The following is a 21,855-nucleotide window of genomic DNA, read 5'->3' on the forward strand; positions in this document are numbered from 1 at the left end:
GACTGAGACACGTGGTGGAGGACGGGTGTTTGTGTGTGTGTGTGACAACTGTCCCGATGGAGTCTCTCTCCTCCAGCGAACAGCGGCGGCGCTCTGTGAATTTTAAGCGAGTGAAAAACTTCTAAAACTGGCAAAGAGTGCCAACTCAGACATCGCTCTATAGAGGGCATTAAAGATGATGAACAATCAGCACAGCCCAACCCTAAACGCAGAGGAACCAGCGCAGTGGTCATAATGGGAAATCAATACAATACATCATATTGTAATTCAGAATTCCTCCAAAGAATAGGACTGAGCGTCATCGAGAAAACATGCCAGAACAAGATGGGAGTGCTCTCCTCCATTTATGTGTGGCAGTTAAAAAGTCATTGTCGGATAATTTACAGGGAAACCATCTGAAGCTGAGCTGCCTCGTAGAGAGGAAGTGCCTTCCTCTAATGAACGGCAGGGAGCCACTAACAGACATATTAAATAAATGAGTTGTCCAAAACGACATGACAGCATGCTTTTACTGAAGGTAGTCAGGATGAGTTGCTGCACAGGTTGGGTCACAACCATCAAAGTGTAAACATGTGAAGCACATGCAGCCAGTTTATGGAGATTTTACACATTAATAAGAAGCACTAAGTTACTAAATCAAGGCCTGTCGATCAGGAACAGACAAATTCAGACTTCTTAAAAATGTGCTCCAGTGATTTTACATGACACTTCTATAAAAAAGAGGGATATGAGAGAAAGAGATTTTTAACAAATACCAAAACTGATGCAGGAGAGAAACCTGCAGTCTCTACTTTTCATATGTTTAGTTCAGTTTATTTGGTTCAGACCAGGAAAAATGTCATATTCAGTCTGACATTGTACAAAAAGCAGTTATCATGAAGTCATACAGACCAACATGTAACTCAATGATTGGACGGTTTTGGCAACTGTCATCCTGCACCCATGTATGGACATCAAATTCCTGTGACTTGCAGCAGGTCATTTAGCACTTTCACTGTTCTCTGAGGTCATAATGAGCTCATGAAGAAATAACTGATCATGAGCTCATTATTAGAAGCGCTGGGTCTAATACAATATTTTAGGAAGATTATAGACAGGTTTATATTCAGATAGTAACGGGACAAAAAGGACCATCATTTTAGATTGTGATAGTTACTGTGTGGTTCCCAAATCAACTTACATGAATGACCAGACATGGAGGTCACTTTCGTAAAAGTTCTTTATGCGCAGGTGGGTTTAATAGCAGTTGAGCTCTTTAGTGTTTTGTTTTTAAGACTGACTTGCCAAAATCAGATTTTCTTTCTCTTTCTTTCTTTCTTTCTTTCTTTCTTTCTAAATACTATAATTAACAGCATAAACAGACATTTTTGTAACCTTGTTTTAATTGAAAATCCAATTGTATGTTCATAATAAAACACTGACCATTAAATATCTAATAGAAATGAGACGTTGTGAACTATTTTAAAACTACAGAAACGACTAAGTGGAATCTAGCTCCCTCTACACAAAGTCTATAGTGGTTTACCCGGGACTCTAATTCTGAAAGGTAAAAATGTAGAAATCTGTCTGCAAATCACATGTGAGCGGAATAAAAAATATGCTGCTCTGCTTCAGACAACCGATCCTTATTCTCAAAGTAAATGTGCGATTCATAACCTTCCGCTACGATGTTTTACTTCCCAAAAAATAAAACAGGTGCAACAGATCACAACACATCCTGTCATCAGCTCGAGTAACGTGCCCGTCTGTGCGCCGCTCTGCATCTGTCAACACACTGGCGGGCAGCAGAGAGCAGAGCAGAGGAGGAAGGTGTTGGAAAAAACCTGACTGTAAATGACGGAAAACTGCGGGAGAGACTCTGACGAAGGACTTGAAAATGTGACGAGTGCACGTATTTTGGGTAAATACCATAAAATATTCAGTTTCTTTCAGTTCAGGCTGGAGGCCATGTCATGGGCGAGGGTCACATGTGTGTAAATATGAGATACTGTATCTGGCACTGATTCGGTTGCTGGCCAGTCAACTGGTACGTCTCTAGAATTCATACTAAAATCACTAAAATGACACAGCTATCATCACAACAAAGCCAAAACCTCCCATTACAACTGGTCTCAGGCTGCTGCTTTAAACTCCACATGCCAGTGAGGAACTCAGGCTCGAGCTCAAAGCTCCCTCGCAGAAGCCACAGATGACATAATATATTTATATTACATCATATTATTAACTGCTTTTTACAGGCTGAGCAGAATCCTAATGACAAGAAAAGTAAACTCGATGTGTAAAAGCAGTGGGGTGGCCCTTTAAAAAAGGTCCCATATTCCTGTCTTTCTCTGATTATAAAGCCGATGTGGGTGTTTTACAAATACGGTGAAAATATCAAAACTCCCAATCCGCAGAGAAACACACACAGCTTGTATTCACAAACTGTGTTTTGTCGAGCCTTTGGTTTGCCGGCTGGAACGGTCCTCGCTAAGCACCCCTGGACAGATGTCTGGTGACTGTGTACAAAGCATTAGTGAAAAGTGCCTGTGTGGCTCTTTGTGTGCCTGGAATACTAACAACCTGGAACACCTTCGCCATTAGGAGAACTTGAGGAGTATGGAACAAGGATTCAAGATCACAGTGGGGGAAAAAAATACACAAGGAAGCGTTTTTTTTATTTTTTAAAAAGGAACCAGTCAGGACGCATCGAGCGCTGCAACAGTGAGGTGCTCTAAAAATATAAGTTCTTACGTAACATGTTACCTTACAGGTTTACATGAGTGGAAAGACTGAAGGCTTGAACACTGCTCAGCTGCATTGAGGAAGAATTTGAGATCCGATCACTCAAAACACATCCCTGTGGTTCTGTTTCAAATAACCATTGAACAAGTGACCACAGTATTCCCAGACTCCCTTGACAAACCCTGTCATTTTAAGAGTTGTTGCAAGAGAAGAAACGTATCAAACTATGTCAAACGGCTGAGAGAAACTCAACATTAAAAACAATTCATTAAGATGTTTCTATTCTTGTAAGAAGTTTGTTGCGGTGTCGCTTTAAAATCCTGTCTGTTGTAAAGCCTTAAATACAGCGAGTCCGTTTCCGTGTCTGTCGTACCTCCCAACAGCTGTTTGCACTGTTTTAAAAGACCTAATGTATTAAAGAATATAACATATTGACAGTAAACATGTCCAACTTTACAAATGCAGTAAACAGTAACAGCAGTAATGGATAAAGTCTCCAGACTCCCTTAAAAAATGCCAGATTTTGAGACTTTTTCCTTTGAAGATTTTGAGATTTTATCTTTGAAGATATGTTTTGTTCGGTCCAGTGATGTCGGATCACTCTGGACGGATGGTTAAGACTCAATGTGAACAGCCTCACAGAGCTCCTCCCTGTGCAGGCATGTTAGCCCACAGATACAAATCTATCAATTGGGATTGACCAGAGTGAAGTCAAAATGTTCTCAATTTGCTGACACGTCCAGTGAAGATTACATCGAATGATTTGCAGGTTCACACCCACAATTCATCACTTCTGGTCGAGAGGTGTGCAGACATGATACTCTTCAAACCTCATCATCAGACCATGTTGACAGCCGGATGATCGTTAATCACGTGTGAGTGCAACGCCATTTAATTCACCTTCATGTTATGATAAAATAACAGTACCTACCTGTGTCGGGGGGTCTGATGAGGTCCATGATGACAGAGTCCGCTCCTTTAGTGTACACGGTGATCTGATCCGTCAGAGGGTGTCTGACCACCACAGACATACGCTTCCTGGTGGAGTCGAAGCCCAGCGTGTGCAGCAGCTCAAAGCTCAGCTTCCCCAGGTGTGGCAGCTCCACGGTCACCTGGTCGGGGAGGCGTCCGACGAGGGAGCACTTGTAGGCCCTGGCAGCGTAGACCAGCGCAGCCTCGTCGGGCGACTCGGCCTCGTAGCGCAGCTCGCCCTCCTCCAGGTTCCACCCCTTCCCGTCGTAGCAGGGCGGGACGGGGCTGAAGGCGTGCTCCAGGCCTCTGGGCGTCTGCTCCTCGTCCAGTTTGGTGAGCGTGCTCTCCGCAGAGGGGGAGGAGAGCAAGCTGGAGCATCCCTTGTTGGAGGAGCGGTTGGTGATGAGGCTGGAGGAGCTGCTGTTGTTGGAGCCCGAGGTCAGGCGGCTGGGCGTGAAGCGCCTGATGAAGGTCTCGATGGTTTTGACCGGAGACTTCATCTCAAACCTCATACGGACCTGAACAAAGAAAAACAGAGTCAGTCACACCTGCAGCAATAAGTGAACCGACTCTCAAAATGATTACAAACATTATCATGAAGTTTAATGTTCAGCCGTTAATAATTCATGTTGGCAAACAGCTGTTCATCAGCTACAGTGTTGAATAAAAGCTAGAACATAAAAGCTTTTCAGTATATTCTTTCCTCATCTTCTCTCTTTATCCACTGATCATTGATACATTTATCAACCAAAGATAAACACAGACCTACATTATCTAGATTGATTTTCTCCAAATACAGCGACCAAAGATCATCTGTTTTCAAATTGAAATATATCACAGAAAACCAAAATATCCCGAAGCTGTCTCTTTCCAGTACTGTGCAGCCCTGGCAGCTGTTACCTGTTCGTTCACCATTAAAAGATAATAAAAGACAGGAGAATAAAAGACATAATAAATACAGTCGCCTCCACCTTTCTCCATTAAATTACTGCAGCCATCACTCCCGTCACTGCGGTGTGGAAGCTGAGAGCTTTACATGACAAGGTGTAGCAGGTGTAAATCAGACGGTTGATAGAAGACATACAGGCAGTTTGATGCAAATCAGCAACAATGCATTTAATTTGCAGGCACATGACTTTAAAATTCAGCATCACTCTTCAACAGCAGCGCTGAAAGAGAACATGATAAAAGCAGATAGAGTCGGTGCCGGGCCGCCAGCCTGACTGGACAGTTGGCCTTCATGTTTCCAGGATATTTTGTGCCTGGAGGCAAACAAAATTGTGGTGAGTGGCAAAAACCAATCAACATTTACTTGTTAAAGAAAGGTAAAAGTTTACAGGGAACCAATCTAAATGCTGATGGTGCTGTTGTCTCATAACTGTAACACTGTTCCATCAAAATATACTTTATAATGATAAGTTAAAGCAAAACACTTCCAGCTTAAGAATGAACACAAAAAAGCTTCTGGGAAACACCTCATCCTGGATTTAAAAAACTCTGCGAGGTGAATTTTATGATCATTACAGTTTTAAGATGCTTTTGAGAGACCCGGCCCGGCTCTGGTGGTACAGAAGTCTTCAGTACTGATGAAAATGCACCTCCTGGCTATTATCCTTTAGCCAATCCTTTATCCCAAGGTGGTGCAGTACAATAGCAGAGGGAGTGACTCACACTGAGGACTTCTGGCAGCAGGAGTTCTCACACACACAGATATAAATCATTCAGGTGCTGGGTGAGCCGCAAGGGCATCATAATAACAATGTGAACAATTACACCGGCCCAAAGGACAAAAAAACAGCACAAACAATAAGAAAAAAGAGATCACAGAGATTGTGTCAAAAACAGTGCTTCTGTGCGGTTTTAAATCTGCTTCTTATCGCATCAGATAACCTCAACACAGAAACACACACTTCATAAATAATGTGTCTCTTTTACGAAAGCTTAATCCGAGCAGGTTTGTGCCTGTGACTGGCAGGACAGCGTGTGGCGACGGGAGGATATCACCTCTGAACAGGACGACCACACCCAGGCTCACACAAAAAAACAAAAAACAAAACACGGATATTCAACCGCGACTGGACCGAGCACATCAAAGATGCAGGCAGTGAAAGCTACGTGCAAAAAGGAGACTTGGAGAGTTTTTGGGGAAGTTTTCGTGCTTTTGAGGCTGTTTTTGTAGGAAAAGTAGCCAAATGAACAGGCGAGAAATTGAATTCTTTGCGTGAAAAGATGGAAACTACTCCCCATGTGGTGCAAAACAAGAAAAACATGAAAAGGTTGCACCATAACAGAGGTCCTTGTGTTCGTGGCTTGGAAGGACATTAGAAGGGTTTGTTGCTGCTGGATGTTTATCATACCTCCACCTTTTGGGCGGCTTGACTGTGTGAGTTCCCGACACTTCAGGCTTGTGACCAGTTAAAACAAAGTCACGTCCACTTGTGTTTATACAGTTAGCTGTTTTCCCCCTTTAAATTAATGCGCTCTTGCTAATATGTCCACTTCTAATCATGAATGTATCCGATACGTTGCAAATGACACGGATGAAGAGATGGAGGACAAGAATATGGAGAAACTGCACCAATTAATATGTGTACTACAGAAACAGGCTCAACTGTCTTTTCCAGTCTCTCTTTCATGTTCTTGTGCACATTAACTTAACTCAACAGCCAATCAGAGTGATTTTTCTCACTGATTTACACGCCCAATCGGTCAAAAAGCCGCCGACAAGGGCCGACAAGTCACCGCAACACCAGAAGCAACCATCTTCTTTGCTTCTCATCCACACAAGAAAGAAAGGCAAGAACCAGAACCAGGAACTGTGACCATGTGACCTCCAAAATACAGTTACACCAAAATCAATATCATAAAGAACAACTATCTGACAGCCAATCTGACCAAGTCAACTATCTCATTAGTTTCTAAATAGTAAAAGTTAATCCCTTATTGAGCGAGAGAAGCTTTGACTGGACGGATGCTGCTGAGGTGAGTTGTACCTTCTGTCTGGGCTGGTTGGGGGAGGACACCACCACCGTGTTGCAGATGGTGAGCGCGATGAAGAAATCAATGATGTCAGCGAGGTCAGAGGGCAGCTGCGACGTGGGCTGGCTGTGGAAGCGCATGAAGTCCATCTGACTGCTGCAGTCATTGACTTTGTCTAGGAGCTGAGGGTCGGGGGTGATATCTTTCTCCTGCAGAACAGAGGAGGGATTATCAGTGGACAGCACACAACACAAGGGTATGAGGACAGATGTTGGAGGGGAGCTGCACTGACCATGGGGCTGCTGAAGGCCGTGTGCTTGGACAGGATGCTGGCTCGCTTGGCCTCCGCTCGGCTGCCCGTCCTGCGGTGGGACTTTGTGCTCTGGGAGCGCAGCACCACCCGGGCGCTCTGGTGGCTGGTCACACTGTCCCGCCTGGGCAGGGTGCCACCGTGAGACGTACACTCCTCCTCCTCTGAGTCCATCTCCTGGTACATAGCAAGTCTTCTGGCTGGATAACACACATACACACACACACACTATGAGTTACTTTAAAAAGGCAATGACTGGTAACTGTGTTGTTAGGGTGTGTGTGTGTGTGTGTGTGTGTTTTTGCTGGATTGTCTCACCATTGGCATCATGGGAGTACTCCACCCCAGCCACAGTGCAGCGCCGAAACACCATCTTGTTCTCCGTCAGCGTGCCTGTCTTGTCAGAGAAGATGTATTGCATCTGGCCGAGATCCTCAGTGATATTAAGAGCTCTGCACTGCAGGTGAGAGTCCGTCTCCTCGTCATACAGCTCCATGTCCTGATGGATGAAGTACACCTGGCAGATCTTGACAATCTCGATCGACACAAACAGGGAGATGGGTATCAGCACCTGGAGGGGGACAGAGTGTTTGTAAGAAAGAAGGTAGCGCTTGTTATCAGTCGTTCCAGCCTCCTTTGTAAGAATGTTACAGTTTATACATTTTAGAGCCGTACTTGCTTGTTGGTGAGTGTGCAGAAGTTAAAACAGAAGCCAAGTTATAGATAAACAGGTTAAATAGCAGTAGATAGTTGGATAAAAGTAATGCATGAACTGCTGAGCTAGTTAACTAAATGGATAAATGAATAAAATGGCTAGCTAGCTTAAAGGAGTTTTCAAAATGGTGAAAATTGCTAACGAGTTTAAAGCAACACTTAGTAGTAGTGAAAATAGGTAGTTAGCTTAAAGTGATGGAAACAGTAAACAAAGTTAAGGTATGTCTGACAAAAAAGTCGCAGAACAGCTGCTTTTCTTTTACCTTTTCTAAAGGTCAAAAGCTAAATGAATCACTGAATTACACAGAAGTCTACCAGGTATGCTTTACACATTTGATTGTTTGAAAAATGTTGTTGTGCTCCCTGGTGAGACATTTCCAGGCACCATTTCAGGAAAGTAGTTCCGGAGAAATGAGTCACAGCTTTTGGGAGGGCGATCCTGTCTGCACAGTCTCACTGTGCCTGAATGCCAACAAAGTCATGTGTTTATTTGAAAGCGTATCAAGCAATGTCTGACCATACTGGTGGGTCTCCAACCTCAAACAGTGACTGTTTGTGCAGTGTAACTAAACTGATATCTTCACTGACTTGTCATTCGATTCAAGCATTAGGAAATATCAGGGGAACAGCTGCAACAGCTGACACGGGACAGGGTGACATTTTCACTGACATGCTGGAAAAAAATCCAAACAAACAAATCAATAGCTGCCAGACTGCACTTATTCCTCTTTTGATCCTGTATTATAAAGATTATTTTGCAGTAGTGCTTTCTCGCTGCTTCTCCAGATTAAATGTGAGGATACAGATCTAGAGGTTACACATCCGCCGGAGCTGATACGACGACAGCCAAGGTTTTGATTTACAGCAGAGCTTGTGAGCGGCGGGATAAAACGTTTCAACCTCAGTGATACTGTGTGTCTTGTTTATATCTTTATCTGTGCTTTTGTTTCTTTTGAGCTTCTCTGCGTTTCGTACCTGGAAGACGATGATCATAGTGAGGAACAGATAAATGGCGGACATGATGGGTGATAAGTCTGTCCCCTCTGGACTGAGAACGTCAAACACAGGCCTCTTATCTCCGTACTGAAACATCCACAGCCCGTGACCTGGAACAGCAAAACCACAAGGTCAACTCTTATAAACACTGGAATGACAAGATATAAATAAAAAGCACAGTAAACCAGATTCAAAGGGGGCATTTCTTTACTATTTCACAATACACCTGAGGAAATAAAAGGCTTCTGAAGTGAAATTTCTCAACAGAAACCAGAAGGTGTTTACGCACCAACAGCAGCAAACAGGCACATGACCAGCAGGATGATGACACACCAGAACACATCTACATTCATCTGTCGCTCCAGTTTACTGCGCTTGTAGCGCGGGCCGTTGTTGTTCAGCATGGCTTTGGTCTCATGACCTGTGAGCACACACAGCGCGTTAGCAGCAGCTGGTCAGAGGTCAGTTATTGAGTGTGACGACTCACGGGAAACACAGTTATTTTGGGGGCCTACCTGCATAAATGACTATTCCCACAGCCTCCTCTGTGTTGCGGATGGTGCAGCCTCTCAGCAGCAGGTTTTCTTTGTAAAGTGCATCTCTTCGGCCACTTCGATGGATTCTGTCGGGTCAGAAGATGAATAAAAATTACTACAAGCGCTTGATTAGATTGTAAGCAAACAAAGGCGAAATGATCTCAGATGTCTTTACACTCAGGCGAAAAATACTGATGCTTCAGGAGAAACAGAGTATCTCTCTGGACCAGAGCCCCACAGACAACATCAGTTTATTCTGCTGAGCGCCTCAATCGATCACGCTCTAAAGCATCATGGTCTTCCCTCACGAGGAGCCCTTATCTCAGCACAAAATCCCCTCTGATATAGAAGCACTGACTGTGCTACCGCTGCACAGAAACCGGGCTTAGAGTCAATCAGGCAATTCACTGCTTCATCGCTGACCCTCAGATCTCACTTCACACTAAGATTTAAAGCTTGTCAGGCTTGTCTAGAATGACGATGTACTACAAAGACTAAATTCAGCTCATAGCTGAAGTTCAAACCGCCTCCTTGTAACTTAAAGGGAGATCTATGTTCATCTGTCATCAATAGGGCAAATGTGGCCTGTTGCAGAAGAGGGCTGAGCTTTTAATGTCAGCCTTAATCCCATTACTAAATCAAGGATTACAAGTGTGTTAGTTAACAGCATTTTCAACATTTAGCACTTAACCGTCTCTGTTGTAACCTCTCTCAAAGTCACGCAACAGTCGGCATGTTTACCAACAGGAATGTTCATCCTCTGGCCTCTGACAGCCGGCCGACTGGCACATCACCACCATTACAGATTAATAACAGTGTCCCTGAGGGCCCAACAGTTAACTCACACACACACAAACACAAACACACACACACACACACACACACACACACACACACACACACACACACACACACACACACACACACACACACACACACACAGCTCATCCTCGTTCATAGCTCACTGCTGTTAAAGAAACTGATAATGCTCACAACGCTTTCTCTCCCAGAAAGGTCGTGAGATTACACTTGGTGCCATCGGCTGTAATGTAATAAAACACTGCTGAGACAACTGCCTGCCCCACCACCACCCCTCTCAACTCTGCCTCTGTGCCCTGTGCTCCACTGTAGCCTGGCAACTGAATACCTGCAGCATCTGGTCTCCTTCTGAGCAAAGACTGAGTGTCATACTCATGTGGCTGCGGGTCAGTCCGGCCTCTTCGCCGTACGTTTCTCATCTTCTGCCTGGCGCAAACTTTTCCACCACGCCTCAGCGAGGACACTCGGTGAAAAAGGCCGAGTAGACACAGTTCACGGAAAAAAACTCTGACGTTAGCAGGGAGCTAACATGCTGCAACCCGCTGTTGACAAGATCATGAAAGAATAGTTCAACATTACGGGAAATGTGTTTGCGAATCTCGTGACTGTGCCAGGGATGTGCATGATTAGTCAACTAGTCAATTAACCAATGTTATCTGTGCAAGCGTCAACTTCTTTATAAAATGCTTGGGAAGTTACTTGCTAGAAAAATCACTTGTCTGTACAGTGAATATAAAGCTAAAAGTCAAGCAGCCAGTTAGCTTAGCTTAGCACAGAATTTGAACAGGGGGAACATCTTATCTCTGGTCAAAAGGAATTAAAATCTGCCATCCAGAATCACTTAAGCTCACTGATTAAATGTTTCAGCGTAACTGTTTAAATAAAAGGTGTAAAAAAAACGCAATGCTGTGTTTTTACAGGGGCCGCTAGCAGCGACTGTCCGGAGACTTATCACCACCGTTTCCACTGCTTTACTGAAGTTGTAATGGTGTTAACTGAAGCTGGTAAAAGGGACATTTCAGTAATTTGGTATTTCACTCCTACAGTTGGGACTCACTGGAGAGAGGTTGAAATCAAAGCTGTAGATCCAGACACATCCTGACTTTCAGGCCTCAGTATGGGTTAAAAACACTGAATCCTACATTTCCAATAAAGCAGCTTAATAGCATCTTTAATTAGTCCCACCTTCCCCAATAAATGTCTTTCAAGCTCAACACCTCCACTTGTAACCTACCTTTTTCTAGTTGTAAATGTTCAGTCTCCAAAGCAAAGCCAAGACAACTCGGGTTACATCATCAGGGATATTTCCAGACTGGAGTGTTTGTCTGTTAGCTGAATCCTTCAGAACCACAGAAGACATGAAACAACTGTGTACTACAGGCTGAGTGGAGCTTCTCCTGAAACGTTAACTGCCATTTAACAAGTGAAAATCAAAAGTATTGGCCACCTGTCGAAGGTTAATCCAAACAAATAGATGGCTGCATAAAAGCAAAGTAACCGCCTGCTAGTTAGCTCAGTTAGCCGTGCAGTTAGCAGCCCAGGTTGGGAGCTAACAGTGGTATTATAAGACAAGATGGGCTGGGGCTAGCTGGTTAGCATGCTAACACAACACAAACACATAGACATCTTTGACATAATGTAAAACCTGTTATTTCTTCCCATTGTGTTGCCCGTTTCAGTTAATGTTTTGAAAGTCTGAACCAAAAACTCTTACGTGTGGCCCATTTAAGACCGACACTTACCAGCACGGTGGTTAGTCATTGTTAAATACAATATCCACAAGCTAAACAGCAATAAGCTGTGCTGTTATTATCAAGGAAAGGGACAAAGAACCACAACAGGCTGACTCATTGAGAGAAACTTGGACAAGCTCTCCTCCATTCTGTCAAAAACACATCCTGCAGCCTCTCAAAGTTCTACTGCAAACACAGACAAAACGGAAGTAAAGGTAACAACAGGAAATGAGGGGGCAACTTGTTGTTGCTAAAGAACCTCAAGCTGGCTCTTGAACAGGTCCAGGAACTCCAGCTTCAGTAATCAGGCTGCAGTAAGAGAAGCTGCTGCTGCTTCAGTTTATTCTGGTCATGAGGAAGCACATGCATCTTCAAACGTGCCTGGTCAAACGGGCAAAACCCTGCAACCGCATCCCAAGAAGGCAAATCGTAATCTTGGAACTTGGAAAAACTGTTTAAGTCATAATTATAAGTTGGAAAACTCCTGGCTTGTCAACAAGCCACAGTTTCACATTATTTCCATTTGGGTTCTTAACATGACTCAAAATGCCACCGAGTTAATTTACAGTGAAATGAAAATGAAACCTGAAACCTTTCATGTGACTTAACAAATAAGAAAAGTTGAGCAACTTGTGTTCAGAAGTGTTTTACTCACATGTAGCCTCGGAATCTGTTCAGGTCGTTGTTGGGCTTCTCACATTCAATTATGCTGTTGTACTTCAGCGGGTTGAAATCACAATCCTGCAAACAGACAACAAACAGCTGATTATTGAGGCAGCAGCTGCAACTTTAAATCACAGACGGACAGTTTGCTGTTGAGTTTCACTTCGCATATACAGCATGTGACACTGAGAGTCACATTCAAACAGCATTTTGTGAATCAACATCTCTCTGAAAACAGTTTAAACAAAAACTGCTCATCATAAGGATTCATGGCTCTGATACATTGTGGGATTATTGACACATATTGCAGCAATTATCGCAATTTTGATTACATTTTGATTAATTGTATCGATCCAACTTTGACTTTGTCACATTATTGAATTTATAACTAATAAAAGCAACAAAATCTTCAATTTTCTACGTAATGAAATGTTCCATTTCATCACTCATCAAATTAGTAAACGATCAGCTGGTTATCAAGATACCAGTATAATAATGACAAACATATTGATTTATCTAGACATGTAAAAACTGCATGTTTCAGACTGTTTCTTTGCTCATTTTCTTCAGTATTGGTGCACTCATGCAGGCAGCACTCTCTCAATCGTCCTATTCTTAAAAGATAAAAACAAATAGTTAATCAAAAAATGTGAAATCTATGTTTAACGTTACCACCGTCTGTTTTCTGCTAGACTAGACAAGAATAACTGTATTTCATTGTCATGTTGTAGCCATTCTATATTGATCTTTTAATATGTTATTATGTTATGTTATTATATTTGATGTCCTTAAATGTTGAAATGGTATTGAACATTAATATTTTTCAAGGTAAGACAAAGAGAACACATTTAGCTCTGGTATAAAGCAACAAAAACATCAAGAGGTAGAACGGACATTTCAATACCTTAAAAATGGATAAATGCTAATAATGTGCACAAAAACTACCTAACGCACAGGTTGTTTACTGAGTTTGCTCACTGAGTAGAAAGTAGGGCTGGGCGATTATGCTAAATGAGAACATGAGAACCAAAACCTTATGTTTGATATGTCTATGGACGTGTAGATTTGTGGAAAATCTCATACACAGTAAAACGTGTAAGAAAAGAATGAAGTTGTATATTTCCCCTATGTGTTGAATTCCATAGATTTTAAGGACAGTATGAATACTGGCATTTGATTTTATAGAAGCAACCCCAGACTATCCCTATATTGTGTTGAAAGTCAATAAAACCAAGTAGGGCTGGGCGATTATGCTAAAAATAATAATCACGATTATTTTGATTGATATTGAAATCACGATTAATAAACACGATTATTCACTGATTTCAAAAAAGTATTTATTGAGCCACCAAAACTCAACTTTAAATACAACTTTTAGAGAAACAACCAGATAGATTAGTAACAAGTAAAAGAGTAAATGATAATATTATTTGTATGTTTGCGTGATGGCAACACGTACCGCTTGTCCGAAGTGTTGACCAGTGTCTTGAAGCCTGGGTTGCTAACTGTACTGATAGGGCACATGTCCTTAGCTAGCATGAACGTCACAGCCTCCGTTATCTCTCGCTGTCGCCGGGAGCCGGTGGGATATGGAGCGGCATTGTAAAGAGTGTCCTCAATGGAGGACTGTGTTGCGGTGGCTGTGGCTGAAGTTGGCGCTCTTGCACTTTTTGGGGTCTTTTGCTCCTTCAATACTTTGTCATAGACCACTTTATGGTTAAATAAATTTGTCGTGTTGCCCTGGGGTGCAGACACGACGGTGTGACAGACTTTGCAAACAATCTCCTTCTGCTCCATGTCCGACGATTTGAAGCCAAATTGTCTCCAAATGACCGAAGTTGTCCTACCTTTCTTTTCAACTAAAGGCTCAGGCTGTTTTTCTGCCATGTTGTCAATCGCTCGTTCCACAATTGATCCACACACTCACTGCTGCAGACACAGGTGCGTTCACTGTGCATTTACAGCGCAGTAATTTGCATACACGACGCGCGGCAGCACGTTAATCGTTTTTCTTCGATTACAGTGTTTTCATGATCGTGAGAAGCCAAAATCGAAATCATGATAAAAATTCGATTAATCGCCCAGCCCTAGTAGAAAGTGTATGTAAAGTTACAGGTACTGTATCTTAATTACATATATATTAGTAGGAAGTGGGATCTTTTTAGGTTGTGTGCATCAAGTTGGTAGTGAAGAAGTGTTGACAATAAAGCAGTTGTCGAAGTTATCAGTGTATAAGTAACCTGCTCGACCTCAGCAGCATGTAGAAACAGCAGGAGGTGCAGCGGATATCCAGAGTTTTGGACCCAGTGTATGTGACCGATAACGACAGGATGGAAACAACAGGTAAACGAGCAGCCGACTCACCAGGTCGTAGAAGCTGCGGACAACCTGTCTCTGCTTGAGGTTGGTCTCCCCGTCCAGCGTGGCCGTCTCGATGTGGCACAGCCGGTCGGGGTCGCTGGAGCTCAGCAGCAGAACGTCGGCGGGGAGAATCTCGTTGCATCGCAGCCTGATGAAGTCTCCCACCCGCAACTCCTTCCAGTACTTCTCCACATAGCGTCTCTCGGCTCTGCAGGAACAATGAGAAGGAAAACGGCTGGTGTGAGCTGAGTGGTGGAAGATGCAGAGCCATTGTTTTCAATAATTGGTGGTTCTATAAATGGTTTTTAGCTCGACTTCCATAAATCTGCACGGGACAGCAAATATGTTATGTATAAAAAAATAAGAAGACAGCTGGGTTGTTTATGCCAAAGCTGGTGTGACCGACTTTTAAAATTCAGCCAAGACAGAGATATATCTCTCAACTTCTTCCTCAACGTGCCCATCAAAATACAAAATAATGTCCCAAATGTAGCACAGAGACATTTTCAGATGGTTAAACAAACATGATTCCAACTGAAATAAATAAAGATAGATATTTACTGCAGCTATTATTGGCAGGTAGTAAAAAGGCAATAACCAGGAAATGGCTGAGCAAGGAATGTCCGACGATTTCAGGCTGGATTGGAATAATTGAAGAAATTCATAACATGGAAAGGTTGATGTTTTCCCTGAGACATGATACTGGAAAAGGTGACCAATATTGGGGGAAGTGGAGGGAATATATAGGTTAGAGGTGAGCTTATTACTGAATGTATACTTTGTGTGGAATTGTGTTTTTTACTGGTGATCTTGGGGACTGTACGAAGGAAGGTATTTTGTGTCACTGTGGACTCTAATGGAGAACTGTGGGTCCCTTAAAGACCCTGGACCCGACCCCTCAGCCTGTTTTCTGCCAGCCCTTTGTTTTTTACAAAGCCTGTCAATGTGTTTTGCTGTAGATGACCCTGTCTGATGTACCTGTTTTGGTGTATTTTTATGTCTGTTTTGTTTTTCGCTGAAAAATCAATAAAAACAAAGTTTAAAAAAAAAACAAACAAACATGATTCCACAACTAAAGAGGAAAAAAACACCACATGAAAAAGAAATCTCACGAGGGTTTCCTTGTTTTGGGTCATAACAACAGAATGATTCTTCTCACCACAATTGAGCTTGTGGTGTTACATGAGCAAACTGTACATGATGTCACCATTCTGAGGAAAAGTTGCTGCATTCGCAACCATTAAGGTGCATTAACACTCCCGGATGGACGAGACTTCGCTAACAGGTTCATTTCTGAACAATGAGATATTCCTGGTGGCAAATATGCTAAATAATGCATCAGCAAGCTATAAACAACAGTCCAGAAGTGAAAGGGAAAAAAAACCAAAAACACTCAGTAACTTATTCATAGCAAACCCCCCCCTCCGGCATTAATGACTCACATCCGAGTATATAAAATCATTCCTTTCCCTGAATGTTGTCGCTGAAGTGTGCGCGTGGTGTCAGCGTGGAAATCAGGCTTTTTCTCCACATACTTCATATTCCAGGCTGGACAAACACATGGCGAACAGAACTGAATCAAAAGAACATTGAAAAACTAAAAACTTCTGTCACTGAAATGTTTCCCTGTGTCTGAAAATGGATCTATAGCCTGAGGACGGAGAATGGACTCGCCAAAATAAGAGCGCAGAATTGTTCAATAAGTGACCCAGATGTGTAAATCAGTCTCAGCCTCATTTATATAAAAGCTCTATAAGATAGATGATACCAAATAAACTAACTGGCTAATCATTCAACTGGTTCACTAAATAAATGAATTCATGCGACAGTAAAAGACACTTATTTCGGTTGTCCAAGCTTCGGGAATAAGTCAAATTCTTGTTTGTGTTATTTTCTTCACAAAACCACCAGACAGTTTGTGGCTCCAACGTCTCAAACTGGAGGATTGTTCAGCCTCCCTTTGCCATATCTAATAATAAATTGATTATCTCTGGGTTTGAGACTGTTAGTGAAACAGCAGAAGCGATCTGAATATTTCACCTCCGGGCTGTGGAAAACAAGAAACAGGCTTTTTTATGGTTTATTTTCTGACATTTCTCATCCCAACAATGAGGAAAATAACTGGCAGATAACCAGGAGAGACAAATGTATGTTGAAGTCCTAAAGCCGTGTTTTAACAGCTAAAATGAAACTATACTATCATTCAGTAGAGTGCATACCTCTACCAAGGCCCAGAAGTCCCTTTAACTCAATCAAGTCTAATCCGATGTCAAACTCGTGGCCGTGTATCACTCTAAACCAACCATAACGTCACCAGATCTACACAAGTAATGCAGCCACCCAAATATGCCTGATCCATACTGAAAAACACCCCATCTGGTAATGATACAGAAAGAGATCCTGGATCTGTCCCTTTATCCAGAACTGAACCAAAATTGAATGAGATCTATTTGGGGCTAGAACCCATCTGTCCTCCAAATTTTGTGGAAATCTGTTCAGTAGATTTATTGTTATCCAGGTGACAAACCAGCCAACCAACCAACACATCAACAGGTGAAAAGATAACCTACGTAATAAACAAGCATCAGGTTCTCCTTACAAATCTTCAATCAACTACATTGCTTTGAGTTTTTATATGAAAGTAATGATACAGAAATGCTTTTGGGTGATAAAGGGATACTGTGCAGGGCTCCAGACTGAATTTCACACAGGCTGCTTTGACTCAGGTGATAATGTAGGTGCACCAAGTTAAACATTTTAATTTTAATATCTTAACAAGTTATGTGCATGATTGTAAACAGAAATACAGGTACAAAAAACATGTAACAAAAAACTGCAATAACATCAACTGTTCAAAAGACTAAATGCTAATTTTCAGGCGCACTGGTGCGACAAATATAAATGTAAAGTGGAACTGGACAGGCTTTTGGGTGCATGTGTGACCAAAATAGTGACACTCCAGATTGATAATAACCCAAAACTAAGGATAAATTCCTAGAACTCGCGGATCAACAGGCATCATATATGAGTGAATCTAACTGAGCATGTGGTTTATATAATCGTTGACTTCACACCGGATCACATTAACATGGCCCACTGTAACAATAACATACCAAGAGTATCAATGAATACTGTGTCTGTTGGCAGTAGCCCCTGAGCAGCTTCTTACTGCTGATCTTCAATAGAGGAAATTCACATAGGGACCCTGCAACTTTGGTATTGAGCTAAATTTACAATAAAACCCAGTGAAAATACACTCAAAGAATCAACACCAGTGCAAGAGGACAATCCGTCTGATAAAATGTTGCTTCAGTGCTCCTTAGATGTGAAATCCACGTCCAATAAAACAACTCCGGCTAACAGAGGGGTGGAAACGCGGCCCACACACAGCACTAATTAATCATTCACTTAAGGAGGACGATGTTTCAGCTCAGCAGGATGAGCTGCTGTGGTCAAACTTGGGCGTTCAGTGACCCGCAGTCCTGACCCTGGACAGCAGCAGCGGATGTTGTCAAGACTGTGTAAAGCAGATTAAGAGCGAAACTATTTACATTCCAGTAAACTCAATTTATTAGTGCAAAATGTGCGCCTACGTCTTTGTAGCTGCTCCAAAATCAACAAATCGGGGATGAATCCTCGGAAGTAAATCAGTCGCGATAAAACGTAGAGAAACATTTAGCGGCACGTGGCCGTTTTCCATCAATCAAACTTTTATGTAAATATTAGCGTGTTCTGATAAAAGATGGAATGTTCTTATATCATAAATACAGGCTGTGTTAAGATTAGATATATTAGGTAAACTATTTAGACACGGATAAAAGCCTTTAAGGGGGGAAAAAGAAATAAGTGATGGATAGTTTTAAAGAGACTGAGTGTTTAAAGGAGCACTACGTAGTTTTAGGAAAGAAAATGTAGGCAGGAGAGAAAAAAATGGCCACCGACTGAAGACAAAACAAACTCTCTTCTTTACTTTGTTTTACTGTGTTTATATGTGGCGGACCCTGCCACCTTTCTACCTTCGAACCTTAGTTCCCTCTGAGAACAGCTTGTTTGTTCGGTTATGGAAGACATAAATATTCCTGAGTTTGTATCATTACCTCATTAATATTGTAAATATTACAACTCCAAGTTTGAATATCTTCTTCAAAACTACATATTGCCGCTTTAACCTGGAGGTCAACTTAAATAACTCTGCCGTGTGTGTGTGTGTGAGTGTGCAGTTGTTTGTTGCCAGGTTGAGAAAAAAAGGAGGATGTTTTTTCTGCACAATATCGCCACGGCAGAAGAAGAAATCCAATTATGTCCGGCCTCGACACAACAACGCAGGTCAGGACTCAGCTTAAATAAAAAATAAAAAAGTGTGTAGCCGCTTCAACACTGAGCCTTTTGATGAGCATGAATTATGCTCTGTACATGAGCCACAAGGCGGCTTTTCATTAGCAAAACACACTCTGCACACACACACGGATGTGGATAAATAGTTAGTGGCAGAGAGAAGAAGCCTGTGAGGTTACGTACTGACTCATGACTTACATTATAATGGCAGCACTGAGGCAACATCTGTATTGTCTCTGACAGCAGGACAGGAAGGTTCATCTGGACCTTCTGATGTGTGTGGTATTATATTATTGATCATGTTGTTCTGGTTCTGAGGTCTGAACTGTCATGTGAGAGACTGACAGCTGGATCCAAACATGAAGAGAAGTAAAGTTGTCCTGAAAAGTGTTTTTGGTTTGTTGGTGTGAGTGTGTGTGTGTGGAAGTCTCAGGGGGAAGGGAAGTTTGTACAAATAGGGAAAAAACACACACACATACACACACATTGAGCAACACAGCTGGCCACCTCTGGCTTGCTTGGTACCGAGAGGCCCAACTTACCTGCTGTACACCAGACAGTCCATGTGATTGATCTCCTGGTCCGACCTGTGCCTCCGGTAGTCCTCCCACAGGTCTTTGATGGCAGTGACGGACAGGATGAAGACCACCGGGGCCAGAGCCAGTTCGGGCTGGAACGCGTTGACGACCGGTACGAAGTTGAGCAACGCGATGAAAACGAAGTAGACGTTGGCGAACCTGTGGAACTGTTCGAACAGATTCTTGGGCAGGAAGGAGAGCAGAGTGTACTTGGTCGTCTTAATCTCGTTGTTTGCATAGTGTCGGTTCGGGTTTTCCTCCCCTTTGGCGTTGTCGTAGAGTATGTTTGCGTGCACGGTTCTGGTTTTGTTCTCTTTGGGTTTCTTCTTTCTTTGCCGTTTGACTTTGGAGGCTTTGGTCATCGCGGGGTCTTCGCTCTCTCGCGCCATAGCCCCGTCCCTCTGCTCCCAGCTGCCCCACAAGTTGAAGCACCTTTTTTTTTGTATGTTTCGTGTCCTCTCACACAAAATAACAAACACAAAGTGGCAGCTATGTAATCATTCTTCTACCGTGTGCAGAAAGTTCTCGTCAGTCTGTGTCGTCCTGCTCACACGAACAGCTCGTGCTCATCCATGTCGACTCGTCTTTTCTCGAGTCAGAGGAAAAAACTTTTTCCTTGTTTAGCTTCTCCTTTTTTTTTCTTTTTTTTTTCTTCTCCCTGCTGCTGGGAAGGATGCTGAGATAGTAGGGAGGCACAAGTTTGGACGTCCCACAGCTCGACACGAGATCTCCACGTCATGCGGACGGGCCTCAGCCACGGGCCGCCTCGCGCGTGCTGCGTGTGCAGAGCAGCGGATGCGCGCAGGATGCGCACACGCAGGATGTTCGTGAGCGGGCCAGGGGTCGCCCTGCTGTGGAAATGTGACCCCGAGGCCCCTCCCCCTCCTCCTCCTCCTCCTCCCTCAGACCTGGGGTTTGTGTCTCCAAGTGCCACGCGGTATTATTGGAGTTCACTCTGGATCACAGGAAGCAGCTGAATATCGTGAGTGTCAGAGGTGGAGGTAGTTTATAAATAGCTTAACAAGTAAAACAGTTTGATGACAGAGAGAAAAATGTGTCACATTCATTAAAAACAAAAAAGACATTTCTTCTTAAATTTCCCTTTATTCTACTACCACAACAATGACGACGACCATGATAATAATACTAATACTACTACTACTACTAATAATATAATAATAATAATAATAATAATAATAATTAATACAACTATACACCTAGCACATTGGCTATATGTCATTAAGACATAATGTACTTAAAGGTGCAATATGTAAGAATTGGCCCCCTACAGAATAAATAAATAAATAAAACAGGCAGCATATCAGCAGAGTATCCACTAGTCCTCTGCCTGACCTGGTTTCTGTCTCCAAGTGCCACGCGGTATTATTGGAGTTCACTCTGGATCACAGGAAGCAGCTGAATATCGAGAGTGTCAGAGGTGGATGTAGTTTTTAAGAAGTTTAACAAGTAAAACAGTTTGATGACAGAGAGAAAAATGAGTCACATTCATTTAAAACAAAAAAGAAATTTCTCCTTAAATTGCCTTTTATTCTACTACCACAACAACAATAATGATGATGATGATGATGATGATGATGATAATAATAATGAATATAACTATACACCTAGCACACTGGCTATATATCATTAAGACATAATGTACTTAAAGGTGCAATATGTAAGAATTGCCCTCCTACAGAATAAATAAATAAATAAATAAATAAATAAAACAGGCAGCATATCAGCATCAGTATCCACTAGTCCTCTGTCTGACCTGGTTTGTGTCTCCAAGTGCCACGCGGTATTATTGGAGTTCACTCTGGATCACAGGAAGCAGCTGAATATCGAGAGTGTCAGAGGTGGAGGTAGCTTTTAAATAGTTTAACAAGTAAAACAGTTTGATGACAGAGAGAAAAATTAGTCACATCCATTAAAAACAATATTTTGTTTTCTCCTTAAAGTGAAACTCTTGCCAAAATGCAACCTAGGCTTTTTTTTGTGAATGTAAATGAGTCAAACCTTCGTGTCAAAGCATAATTATTATGATTTACCATATTTTCGTTTTTGAGTCAAACTCATTTTAAATGGGAGAGCTTGGGGCACTTTAGCGATAGCATCAAAATCTCTATTTTTAA

General features: G+C 42.4%; 1 protein-coding gene across 1 annotated transcript in view; it reads right to left on the reverse strand.

Moving 5' to 3' along the window:
- atp10a (ATPase phospholipid transporting 10A) overlaps positions 1-20,509 on the reverse strand; it is a 37,608-nt gene extending 17,099 nt beyond the window's left edge. Inside the window, exons 1-10 of the mRNA XM_030434366.1 lie at positions 19,685-20,509; positions 14,811-15,015; positions 12,439-12,524; positions 9,211-9,317; positions 8,985-9,116; positions 8,675-8,805; positions 7,304-7,556; positions 6,968-7,185; positions 6,690-6,884; positions 3,656-4,214 (exon numbers count right to left, since the gene is read on the reverse strand). Coding sequence (XP_030290226.1) covers positions 3,656-4,214; positions 6,690-6,884; positions 6,968-7,185; positions 7,304-7,556; positions 8,675-8,805; positions 8,985-9,116; positions 9,211-9,317; positions 12,439-12,524; positions 14,811-15,015; positions 19,685-20,109 — 2,311 coding nt within the window. The 5' untranslated portion in view covers positions 20,110-20,509. The remainder of the gene's footprint in view (positions 1-3,655; positions 4,215-6,689; positions 6,885-6,967; positions 7,186-7,303; positions 7,557-8,674; positions 8,806-8,984; positions 9,117-9,210; positions 9,318-12,438; positions 12,525-14,810; positions 15,016-19,684) is intronic.
- Between the last annotated feature and the right edge of the window lie 1,346 nt (positions 20,510-21,855).

The sequence above is a fragment of the Sparus aurata genome, chromosome 11 (genome assembly GCF_900880675.1).
Source record: "Sparus aurata chromosome 11, fSpaAur1.1, whole genome shotgun sequence".
NCBI lineage: Eukaryota > Metazoa > Chordata > Actinopteri > Spariformes > Sparidae > Sparus > Sparus aurata.